Genomic DNA, 12,326 nt, shown 5'->3' on the forward strand with positions numbered 1-12,326 from the left:
CTCCACTTGTTCCCCACTCACACGTATGCTCGCGCTCCTCCACTCACTCCCCCACTCACATTCTCACATTCACTCTATTCACACTCCCCCCACTCACACCCCTCATTATTCTGCTCACTCCCTTCCCCGCTCGCAGTCATCCACTCTCACTCCCCATTCACGCTCCTCCTCACTTCCCCACTCACTCCCCCATTCCCCCACTCGTATTTGCACACTCCGTCTCCCACTCGGATTCTCCCACTCATGCCTTTACTCTCACCCCCCTGCTCCCTCGCTCACCGCTCACGCTCACTCCTCCGCTTCACTCCACTCCTCGCTCTCCCCTACTCACTGCCTCGTTCCACCACTCGTATTCTCGCACTCCCAACCCCCACCCGGTAGCCCACCTTTCACTACCCATCCCCCACTCATAGCTCACTTACACTCACTCCCCCACTCACACTCTCCCAGGAATTTCCCCCACTCACTGCACACTTGTTCCTCTTTTCCATTCACGCTCTCCCACTCCCACTCCTTGCTCCCCCATTCGTATTCTTACACTCTTAGCTCCCACTCCCGCACACTCCCCCCCGCCACTCTTCACCCTCCCACAGTCCTCCTCGTTCCCCCACTCACTTGCCCCATTCCCCCCTCATCCCTCACACGCTCCCCTGTCAGACTCGCTCTCCCACCCGTACTCTTGCTCACGCTTCCCCGCTCACTAACTTGCCCTCCCACTCATACTCCCCCTTGCTCGTTCTCACACTCGGTTCACTTCTCTACTCACGCTCACCGCTCATATCCCCCCTTTACTCTCCCACAACCTCTCTCCCTCCTGCTCGCCCTCCTTCACTCAGTCGCCCTCCCTTCCCACTCCCCCACTCCATACTCCCCCACTCACTACCCCATTCTCCACCCTCACTCTCCCGCTCCCCCCCCCACACCTCTTACTCTCCCCTACTCTCACCTTCTCAGTTCCCCGCTCACTTTCACACTCCCTCGCTCACCTCACACTCCTCTGCTCATTCCCGTACTCACACTCACCCTCACCCCTCTCACTCCCCACTCGCACTCAGCCCTATTCGCAGTCCCACTCTCATGCTGCCCCTCCTGTTCCTTACAGTCATCACACTCTTGCTCACACTCACTCTCGCACTCACTTTCCAATCACGTTCTTGCACTCATTCACTCCCATACTCACACTCCTCCTCGCTCCCCACTTACTCTCACACTCACTCCTTTACTCTCACTCCCCACACTCACATTTCCCTAATTAATCTCACCTCCCACTCGCACTCCTTCCACACGCCCACCTCCCTCCCCCATTCCCCTGTTCATGCTCTTACACTCACACTCTGCCACTCATTCCCCCGCTCGTATTCGCACTCACCTTCATTCACGCCTCCTCATTCTCCCTCCTCTGTTCTCTCCTACTCCCTTCCACACCCCCCCGGTTTCCCTCCTGCACTCTCACTCCGCCACTTACCCTCCAGCTCACGCTCACTCCCGCACTCCTGCCTCCCCACTCGTTCTCACGCTCTCGCTCCCCGACTCACGCGCATTCCTCCATCCGTAGTCACTCGCGCACTCCCCAGCCCGCTCTCGGGGGAGCACTCACACATGCTCTCACTCCACGTTTGCACTCACCCCCCCCCCCCGCCCCCCCAACTTAAACCGACTTCCCCCAGCCGCGCTCAAATTCTCGCACTTGACGCTCACTTTTCCGCTTGCACGTTCTTGTGCTGTCCATCTTACGCACTCCCCGCTCCCTCCCACCCTCATTTGCACACTGTGTGCACACTTGGTCCCCGCTCGCGCTCCCAGCTGCACTCGCGTCACTCTGGCACTCTCACACGTACTGTCCCCCTCCCTTTTGCACTGTTGCGTGCCCTCACACGCACCGTCACTCCCCCGCTGGCATGCTCGCTCTTCCATTTGCGCTTCCTCACTCGCTCCCTCGCTCTTCTGGACACTCACACTCACTCTCCCACTCGCGGGGTGGGAAGGCAGGAGGAAAGGAAAAGGAAGGAGATGCGCTGGACGGAGGAGAAAGCTGGAAGGAAAAGGGAAGAAGAGGGGGTGAAAGGCGAAGGGAGTGAAAAGGAGGGCAAGGAAATAAAGGGAAAGGAAAAAGAAGGAAGGAAAATGGAAAAGGAAGGGAAGGAAAGGAATGAAAAGGAAATGGGAGGAAGGAAAAGGAGTCCGAGAGAAAGGGAAGGAAGGAGGGGAAAAAAAGAGAAAGGAAAAGGGAGGAAAGAAGGAAGAGAAGAGGAAAGGTGCAAAGAAGGATCAAAGTAGGAAGGAAGAGGAAGACGACAGCAAAGTGAAGGAAGGATGGATGGAAAAAGGTAAGGTAAGAAAGGAAAAAGGGAGAGGAAAGACAGGAGGGAAGGCTGGAAAAAGGAAGGAAAAAAGGCAATGTAGTATGGAAGGATAAAAAGCAAGGAAAGGCAGGAAGAAGGAGAAGAAGAGAAGAAAAGGAAGAGGAAAGGCAGGAAATAAGGATGAAAGAAAGCAAAGTATGAAGGAACAAAAAAGGAAAGGCAAGAAGATGAAAGGCAGGAGGGAAGGATGGAAAAAAGGCAAGAAAAAAGAGAAGGAAACAGAGTGTGGAGGAAGGCAGCAGAAAAGGGGAGGCATGAGGAAAAAGTAAGGAAGAAGTTAGGGGCAGAAAAAAGGAAAGGGAGGAAAGAAGAAAAAGGCCAGAAAGAAGGAAGGGAGAGGAAATGCAGGAGGAGGGAATGGAAGGAAGAGAAAAGGATAGAGGGCAGAAAACGGGAAGGGAGAGGGTGGGTTACCCAACACATACTGTCGCTACAGGAGAGCAAAGGCTACGACTTCGAGTCGGAGACGGACACGGAGAGCATCGCCAAACTGGTCAAGTACATGTATGACAACCGGGACAGCGACGACATCAGCTTCACCACGCTGGTGGAGAGGGTGATCCAGCAGCTGGTAATGCTGGGAGCAGGGCGCGGGTGGGGACGCGGGGACAGACGGGGACGCACACCCCAATCAAGACATACACATGCACGCACAAAAAATCGCGCCTGTACTCCGGTGTTGCCCAGGGTAACCTGGCCAGTGCAGCACCGTGCCTGTGCCGGACCGTGCCCCAGGACGTTCTGTGGCACAGGTCAAGGAGTGGTTTTGCCTTTCCTACCTCTGACAGTTCCTCTCGGACGTACGGTCCCTTTTCTTTGACAGTACTCGTGAAAAACGTCTAAACTTTGGGATGCGACAGCATCTGGAGGCGGCCAGTCCCCGGTGTGTTGGGTGGGACAGAGTGGAAATATTTTCTGTGCTTCGTATCGTATCGTATCGTATCGTCCCCAGGCCTCCCACCTGGAAGAGCTGCTGACCCCTTGTGGGGGCCTCGCTGCATGGCGGCCTCTTCCACGTGCGGGTTCTTGCCGAATTGTGCGCAGGGTCTGAGCCTGGTTGTCTCGGCCCTTGAGAGCGCCTTGTTCAGGAGGCAGTTTTTCAGTGGTTTGCCCGGCAGGAGCTGTAGCAGCAACACACCAAGGGCACGTTTTGCTTTAGGAGCTGCTTCTGCCAGGTCTCTGCCTTTGCACGTCCCCTCACCACGCTCTGAACGAAAGCAGGAGCGCTTGCACGGGTGATGTCCGAGCGCGGTGTCTGTCCGGGAGTTCAGAAGACTCATTCAGCGGTTGAGGATGAGCTACCCGGGCTCAGGGCAGGTACACCCCGCCACAGTGAGGTGCCTGGAGCTGCTGGTGGCTCTGAAGAGGGCTGTGAAGCCTTCTGCTTGGTTGTCTTTTGCCTGTTCACAGAAACGCTGGGCTGGGAATCCTGAAATGGTGGCCCAGACCTCAAATGAAAGGATAAACAGCTTGTCTTTATCTTGTTTCAGGAAGGTGCTTTCGCCCTTGTGTTCAAAAGTGTTCATTATCCTGGTCAAGCGGTCGGTACCCGGTAAGTATTGCCGTGGGAAAGAACAGCCTTGTTGTACCCTTTGTGTTGCTTTTTTCTTGTCCCGCCAAGTTAGAAGACGATGGTAGAGCAGAGGTTGTTTTTATCACAGTATGTATGCTGGGGTAAGGGTGGCTGGTGTTTTTAATCTCCTTTCTCTTATTTTCCATTTATCGTGACAGAAAATTCAAAAAAATGTTTTGAAAAATTCTTGGTGACCAGCTGTATCACAACTGATATGGAACAGCTTTTTTTTTTTTTTTTTATAGACTGTGGTTGTGAGAGCTTTGGGAAGAGACGGTTTTCTCTCTTCCTTTGTCTTGGCATTTCTGGCGGCATTTGGACAAGCCCTCCATTTGACTTAAAGTCGGGCCAGTGCCGTGTTCAGGTTTTGTACTCCACTTTTGAACATCGCCATCAGTCGGGTTGGTTTAACCGCGCACGTGCCCAGCACAGGTTTCGAATCTCGGTGTCGACAGCTGGTTGTAGATACGTACAGTGAGCAAGAGCTGGTGTGTTCCTGCTTCGAGTGTCCGTGGGATTGCAGTAACTCTTGCAGAGTTTCCGCTAAAATCGAGGCAGATTTCTCATGTCCTTGCACTGTGTTTATTCTGAGATTCTCTTGCTCTGTCTTGTGGCCGCCCCTGTTTGCAGCACCAACAACTTGTCTGGGAGGAGCTCGCTCTTTTTCAGTTCAGTTCAATTGCTGTGCTGTCTGTTCAGGCCGGATGTCCGGGTAAGGAATCTTTGGGCGCTGCGGGCTGTCATTTTATGTCTTCTTGCAGGCGAGGCAGCCCCCTGCTCATCGGAGTGCGCAGCGAGCACAAGCTCTCCACCGACCACATCCCCATACTCTACAGAACGGGTAAGCACGAGCACCTCCCCCCCCGGAGGAGCCACCCTCCGCTCACATTGACCACTGCACAAGCGTAGAGTTTCACAAACAGCTGCCTGCTCTGGAATACGTGCTGCATTTTTAAACTTTCGGCTGTAAATAAAACCATTATAAAAAAAGAGATTTTTTTTTTTTTTTTTTTTTTAAAGTAAGTTTTTAACCACACGCTATAAAACCATGTACCTAAAGTTAGTCTCTAGTTTTATAATCGAAGCTTGAATGTCCAGTGGTTGCAAGGAAAACACGTTTTAGTGCAATAGAATAGAATAGTTCAGTAAAGTTAACAGTACGGTTAAACTTAGATACTGAAGTTTATATTTTGTGTGTGGTACATGGGCATTCACGGACCTGGTTGTTTTCCAGAACGAAATGACCATGCGTTGCAGGCTGTGGGCTTTGCACTATCACAGACCTTTCCCCCGCCCCTCCAACATAATTTTTAACACGTAGAATGCCGTTACCCTCTGTGTGGCAGTGTGTATTTCTGTTGTCTGTCCGCCTTTCACTCACACACGTGTTTTACCACTGTAGACACGTAGTTGCACTCTTGAAAGAGAGACGTGGCTAAGAATTATCCTGTAATCTATTGTTGTCAGAGGACTCTGAACGCCTTCGGTTCCTGGGCACTGGAGTAGTTCTCTAAGCCCTGAAGTGATCCCAAGGACTTACTGTCACAGTAGGTCTTGCTGCTTCCTAACGGTGTTCCTAATGAGAGCTTGCTGCGATGTAACATGAGGAACCAGTCCCAGTAAGCTTTGTCTGCATTTACTCTTGATTGATGTTGGATAATTAGCAGTAATCCTTAATATATGTATGTAACACTTTTTTTTTTTCACTGATATTATCTGAAGTTTTTGTGTGTGTGTTTGTTTGTTTTTCCAATTATACTTTCAGCTGTACAATCTATGGATCATTCTTTTGATGGAATATCCATAAAAATGGAGGAAGGTGCCTACCAGAGAAAATCTAATGCTTGAAATTTCAGACAAATCCTCCAGTTCCTTAGGAAAGGAATCACAAATGAGACAAAGATGCATTGTCTCTTTAATATGTGGCTATTGCTTTCCATGTAGTGTAGTGGAACAAGTGGGATAGCGGAATTCCTTCTTGATCAGAAGCACCATGAGCAACACACAGGAAAGTCCACCCACCCCATTTCAAATATTCTGACGTAACGCTCAGCATATGTGCAAAATCGATGACTTAGTGCAGGCTGTGCTGTGCCCTCCCCGCAGCTCTGATTATGGAAGGAAATAGTAAATTACCTTTAAAAAAAAAACAACCCACAAAACCATAGAGTGAAACCCTGTTAGGAGGCTGCTAGTAATCCTAATGCAAGTATTCTCCAAAATTCCTTCTGGAGTTCACATCGTCACAGAGCGACATCCTCCTCCCGATGGCAATGTGAATCTGGCTTGCGGCTCCTGGTGGAAGCAGTGAGGTTGCCCTGAGGCTGGAACTTACTTCCCTTCGCTCGTTTATCAGCGCGAACCATTTTAAATACACACGAAGTACTTAATTTTTGTAAAGGTTCAGCGATCGTATGCGATGTGATGAACTAAGTCCACGTCCGAAGCCCGAGAGCACTTTTCTGTAAGAGGAGAGGGTCTGATTCTTAGCTGCTGTAAATAAATGTCATTCCAGCCTCAGGCACCGACAGCTCAGCGGGTGAAATCTCTGCTTCTGCCGGAGGAGAAATGAACCGCGGCTTGTTGAAAGGTGAACTGTGCTTGGTCTCTGTCAGGAGCCGGTTCGCCTCCGTCCAAATGTTAGGTGCAGTTTTTTTTTTTTCCTTTTTACCAAATGTCTCTCTCTTAAGTCAGCGTGAAGTGCTCGGAGTAAAAGTCTGAGTCAGGTTAATTCCCAGGGGTTTTAAGAACCAAAGGCCCTCAGCTTTCAGTGGCACTAAGGCTTCTCTGAAAAACGGACCATACAAAATTCGGATTTGAGTATCTGTGACTACAATCATTGTTTAACTAGTTGTCTAGTGCTGCATCTGAAAACACCTCTTACAGAAATCACAACTCTAATGACGCTCAAGTAAGCGTGGAAGAATCTATTAAGCAGCAGCTGTATTAATCTGTGCTGTAGCACCTTTGCAGAACTGCCATATGCTCAGGATTGTCATAGTGGAGAGTGAGGTGGCATCAAAATACCCTCAACACGTACCACCCCCTCACCCCTCCCAGCCGTTTTGTGCTGTACCTGTTAATTCGCCATGATGTCTCCATTCTTTGATTTAGAAGGGAAAAGATTAAAAGATTACTTCAGTGTTGCTTCTCAATCCTAGTAAGTGGGAGGTGGGTTCTGTAGAGCGACAGTCCAGGTCATCCACAGGTAAATGGGCGGTCGATGGGCAAATCCATAGATAACGTAACAACCGCAACTGGCTGACAATGCTCCGAGGGACTTTTCAGCCAGTCCTTGTAAGATATACATACCGGGCAGGTATATGTGCACAGTAAGAACTCGTTACAGTTCGGCTCAGCGTAGAATCCGTAATACAGGAAAGCAATGCAACATAATAAAGTCAATGCAGGGAAATGTTGAGAAACAAAATTTGCATGTTTTGATCAAGTACGGGTGCTTCGGGTGGAGAAAGGGCACTAACACCTTTGCTCTCTCCTTTCTCAGCAAGAAATCAGTCTGTCCTGTCTTAACAACAGTGAAGCTGTTTTCCTCATTTACTGACTTAATGACTGAAGTGGAGGGCTCTAAATTGTTGGCTGAGTGGAAACCTCTTACGGAGTATCAACATGAAAGCAGTATTTTTTTCTTTACGTTTGCATTTACAGAAGTATAAATCTAAACATCATGAGCTTTAGTTACATCACCGAATCAGATTGATACCCAGCAGGTGAAACACAACACTAGAGCTTATGGAATAAATACATAATTTCAGTGGTGTTATTCTTCAGCCATAGTCCTGTTTTGCTACGTAGGCTGATGAATCCACCCCCGCCCCTTTCCATGCCGTGCACAGTGACTGGCAGAGCGTTTTGTTCGAGCAGTAGGTGTTTTGGTCCTGCATTCCCGATGAGCTTCGCCACTGAGACGTATTTTCTGCAGTTAAAGAGGAGGTGGATGAGTTGCCGGAGAAGAGAGTGCTGGGAATTGCTGGAGTACTTCAGAAAGCATCCCTGGTGAAACACGGAACTTCTTTAAAGGCTTAGTACAAGTTGTTCAGCAGTTGACTCTTGTCCCTCAGTACACCTGGGTACTTCCCTGGCAATAGCATAAGAGTTGCCGCCGTTCACCGGCAGGACAATTTTTGGATGAGAATGGGGTGGTTGTATTTGATAGCTCAGGAACAGGGCCGAGCACTTCATCGTGTGTTTCCTGAGCTGTGTCTGAACACCTTCACTCAGCCACACGGAAACGGGTTTGGGTTACGCCTGCAGGTGCTCAGCGGAGCAGGGCTTGAAGAGGTGGCAGCACTGAAGGAGTTTCACCCAGTGCTGAGGGTAGCTGACAAAGACAGAGCAGACCTGCTCGGTTTCTCAAAGCCTCCGGCAAGCTGGTGAAACAGGAGCACGGGAGAAACTTAAAATGATAAACGGGGCAGATTCAACTGGGAAAATGTTGGTAAATGCGAGTGCTTATAAAGCAGCTCGAATTCTCTTCTGCTAGTGGAGCCACACGCAAACTTCCATTTGAATTTTTACTGATGTTTTCCTTTAAACTTAAAACTCTGCACTAATATTACACTTGCAGACGTAATTCAAAAGCACATAAAAACCATGCGAGCAAACGGAGAAAGGGCCCAATAATATGAGTGCCAGCGCGCGCCCTCTCCCAGTGTCGCTGTTAACTTTACTGCGACCCCTCACAGCGATGAAAATAGTGCTTCATGTTGGTACGGTGCCTTGGGACCTCTGGGTACCTGAGACTGACATTGCAGCTGCGTTCCAAATGTGTCCCTACGTGCGGTACCTAATCCTCGTGTCTTCTAGGTAAAGACAAGAAGGGAAGTTGCAACCTGTCTCGTGTTGACAGTACCACCTGCCTTTTCCCCGTTGAGGAGAAAGCTGTGGAGTACTACTTTGCTTCTGATGCTAGGTAACGTTTTTCAGTATCTTTTAGCGTTATCTAAAACTGTGCTGTTTAAAGCATAGGCTTTGAACAAGAGATGGTGAGTCTGGGGTTTCTTTTTGAATAATAGTAAATTATGTATGCGTGGACATTTCTTTACACTAACTAGATACCATACGCGACCTTAAAAAGAGACAGAGGTGGATTAGATGAGTGTTTCTTTTAAAGACGCAAACACTCGCTTTGAAATAGTGTTTCCCTCCTTCGAGCACATCTGTGGGTAAGATTCCAGAGGTGAGCGATAGGAAACCTGAGAGAGTACTGACCTAAATTAACAGGACAGATGCTAATTATCAGAGTTGTGTTGATTCTCGGGGATCTCTGCACACATGCAATACCGTTAGCGTCAAAGGTGGCTTTTTTTTTTAATTCCAGAGGGAGGAAAGACTAACTTAGCAGCAGCTTTACCAGAACTTTTGGTTTTCTTTATATTAGAGAAGTGAATACTTGTTCCAGGAATGTGAAAATACTGCAGTGGGTGACCTCTGCAGCTCTTCTCGTCAGAGCCTTTTGGAGAGTCTTAGAACACCCTGATGTGTCCTAAGATTTTAGAGAGCTTTTCAGTGACTTGCCCAAGGTCAGCACAAAAGCTGCTAAAACGGGGAGCTGATGTGTTTCTGTACAGCTTGCCGCCTTCAACTAAGAGAGAGTACAGACTAAACCTGAACAAAGATTTGAAGCCCCAGTGGTAATTCCAATATTGACATCCCCAAGGAAACGCCAGGCAGGGAAGGTGTTCAGCAGTACTAATTCTTGGAGTGTTTCTGAGCACCTCTCGAAGTACTTTAACAGGTGGCCAAGCTGTCCCCGGTTTTACAGATGGGGAAATGAGGTGCAGGATGGCTTATCACTGGAAACACCGCGAAAGGACTCTGCACCTACAGCTGAGCGCCCTGTGTGCTCGGGGGCAAATTACTGTCGTCCTGACTTCCGCTCCCGAGCTCCTTCACAGGTAGATCCCACTGCTGCACACGCTGCTTTGTCTAAGGAATTCATATTTTCCTCTTAAAGCAGGCACTGAAATTAATAACATAGGTGGAAAAAATCCAGTTATATTGGCAGTGTGGAAATGTACTTTACAGTATTCATTTTAAAAGAAATTCCATTGAAATGAGTAACTTTCTTGAATCAAAAGCTGTATGTTGGATTATAAATAGGGCTGCAGCCCTCATCTTTTTGTGAAGAGCGATGTCTTATGGCAAATGGTGTATGCTTTTATAGTGCTGTCATTGAGCATACCAACAGAGTGATTTTCCTTGAAGATGACGATGTAGCAGCTGTGGTCGATGGCCGCCTTTCCATCCACCGGATTAAACGCACAGCAGGCGATCACCCCGGCCGTGCTGTCCAAACCCTGCAGATGGAACTCCAGCAAATTATGAAGGGTAAAATCGCTTGGATGTCACCTGTGTAGATGCACAGGTCCTCCCTGGAGTCGCAGAATTAAGTCAGGTTGAAAAAGACCTCTGGAGGTCATCGGGTCCAAGCCCTGTATTAAACTTGGGCCAAGCCGATCAGGGCCAAGTAGATCAGAGCATTAAGGGCCTTGATCAGCTGAGTTTGGAGGATCTCCAAGGCCAGGCACCGCGCACCCTACCCGAGCACCTGTCCCAGTGCTTTGCCACCCTCATGGTGAAAAAAGTTGTCTTTACATCTAATGGGACTTTCCCTCTAGCTGCTGCCACCGTAACGAGAATTGTGGGGCTGAGGATTTTGTCTCCTGCTTGGAGGCATCCATTTGTCCAAAGATTGATCCCTAGCAGGTTTGCCATTCCAGATATAACCCTTCACTGGCACATTCTAGTAACTTGAGTCTAGCTCTCACGATGAGATGATGCTTTAACAGAAAAAGAAGCATCAACTTGATAATCTCTGATTGGTACCTGGCCTGTTAGTGACTGGTCCAAGCTTTTCCCTATGGACAGAGGCAAAACGTAAATTACCAGGAGGTAATTTAGAGTGTTCTCATTTGTTTTGTTTCTTTCTTTCTTTTATAGGTAACTTCAGCTCATTTATGCAGAAGGAAATTTTCGAACAGCCAGAATCTGTTGTTAATACGATGAGAGGAAGGGTCAACTTTGATGACTACACTGGTAATTAAGATTAAGCTTCCTTTATTTTTGACAGCTCAGTATCTAGTAGTTATTCACAGCAGCTAATAGAGGAGGAAGTAGGTGATGACGTGGGAGATTAAAACATGCCGGTGTAAGACGATGTGTCTGTCTCACAGGGAGCGCTGCCAGAATTACATGCCCTGGGGGCAGGATTACTTTTTGGGATGGTTTTTTTTTTGCAAAGTCATTGATGGAGATTGTAACACGCTATGTGTTGGCACCAGTAATCTTGAGAATTTCTGCTACCTGGCCAACCCTGGTTGTTCTCTCTTAATCTTGCTTACAGTAAATCTCGGTGGGTTGAAGGATCATATTAAGGAGATTCAGAGGTGTCGTCGTTTAATCCTTATTGCCTGTGGGACAAGTTACCACGCTGGAGTTGCGGTGAGTGGTCAGTCTTGATCTGTTTGTGAACTGTGGCTAGAATTGAGCAGCGGGCACGGTATTTACTGTGTGTCCAGCTGGTTAAGGATCAATTTAAGGTTAAGATGGAGCAAGTGTACGCTGATGAGTGAAACCCTTTTGAAAGCTGCACGTACCAGACTCTTCATTCACCAGCAACAGCAGTAGGAAATAAAAGCTGAGGAGCTTCAATACTTAGGAAAACGTGGTCTGTGACTTCCATTGCTGTGGAAGCCCTAAAACCCGAAAACCTGCTCTGTCATAAAAGACAGTTGGGAGGGGAAGAGACAATATAAGGGCAGAATGCAAATGCTGCAGCAAGGTAGAGGCTGCCGTGGGGCAGACAGGAGTCCCTCCTTGGGTATTGACGCAGACAGCGATGGTGCTGGCTCAGAGACACCCCTGTGCTTGCCCAGGAGGCAGAGAGGTTTCACCCTGTACTTAGAGAGCACGGGCTCTGCCTACAGCCAACGGGTGATTTTGTTTTGTCAAGGCCTGACCTAATCGTTGGTTAAACTGTGACAGCTGGAGATGAAGCTTTTTTAGACTGTAGCTTGGCAGCCTGTAATGTTGCGATTAAAAGTACTCCACAACTTCACAGAGGAATCTTTCAGCTTCTCTCGGAAATGCTGCAAGACACAGCTATGTTCACTGATTTACAAGGACCAGAAAAGAAAATTTGTGTTCATCTTGGCTAGCTCTGTAAGGTTAACGTTAACAGTTATCCATCGACTGGCCAAAACAAGTTTCTGGCTTGGCCTAGGTACAGGTGGTGGTTTCTTGAGTTCTTCAGCAATACAAGTTATAGTCTGATAGAAGGATACCCTCTATTTTTTGTGTATATACACATATATATATATATACACACACACACAGAGTGCTATATAATAAGTGAGACTTATTTAAGGCCA

The 12,326-nt window shown here is 48.3% G+C and overlaps 1 protein-coding gene across 4 annotated transcripts in view; it reads left to right on the plus strand.

Annotated features, from left to right (window-relative positions):
* The window catches only part of GFPT1 (glutamine--fructose-6-phosphate transaminase 1), a 47,150-nt gene that overhangs the window by 14,955 nt on the left and 19,869 nt on the right, over positions 1 to 12,326 (plus strand). For all 4 annotated transcript variants that reach the window (XM_054224957.1, XM_054224958.1, XM_054224956.1 and 1 more), the window contains exons 6-12: positions 2,800 to 2,934; positions 3,854 to 3,915; positions 4,698 to 4,777; positions 8,761 to 8,866; positions 10,121 to 10,284; positions 10,897 to 10,992; positions 11,300 to 11,397. In XM_054224957.1, coding sequence (XP_054080932.1) covers positions 2,800 to 2,934; positions 3,854 to 3,915; positions 4,698 to 4,777; positions 8,761 to 8,866; positions 10,121 to 10,284; positions 10,897 to 10,992; positions 11,300 to 11,397 — 741 coding nt within the window. The remainder of the gene's footprint in view (positions 1 to 2,799; positions 2,935 to 3,853; positions 3,916 to 4,697; positions 4,778 to 8,760; positions 8,867 to 10,120; positions 10,285 to 10,896; positions 10,993 to 11,299; positions 11,398 to 12,326) is intronic.

Source organism: Rissa tridactyla, chromosome 20, assembly GCF_028500815.1.
Source record: "Rissa tridactyla isolate bRisTri1 chromosome 20, bRisTri1.patW.cur.20221130, whole genome shotgun sequence".
Lineage (NCBI taxonomy): Eukaryota > Metazoa > Chordata > Aves > Charadriiformes > Laridae > Rissa > Rissa tridactyla.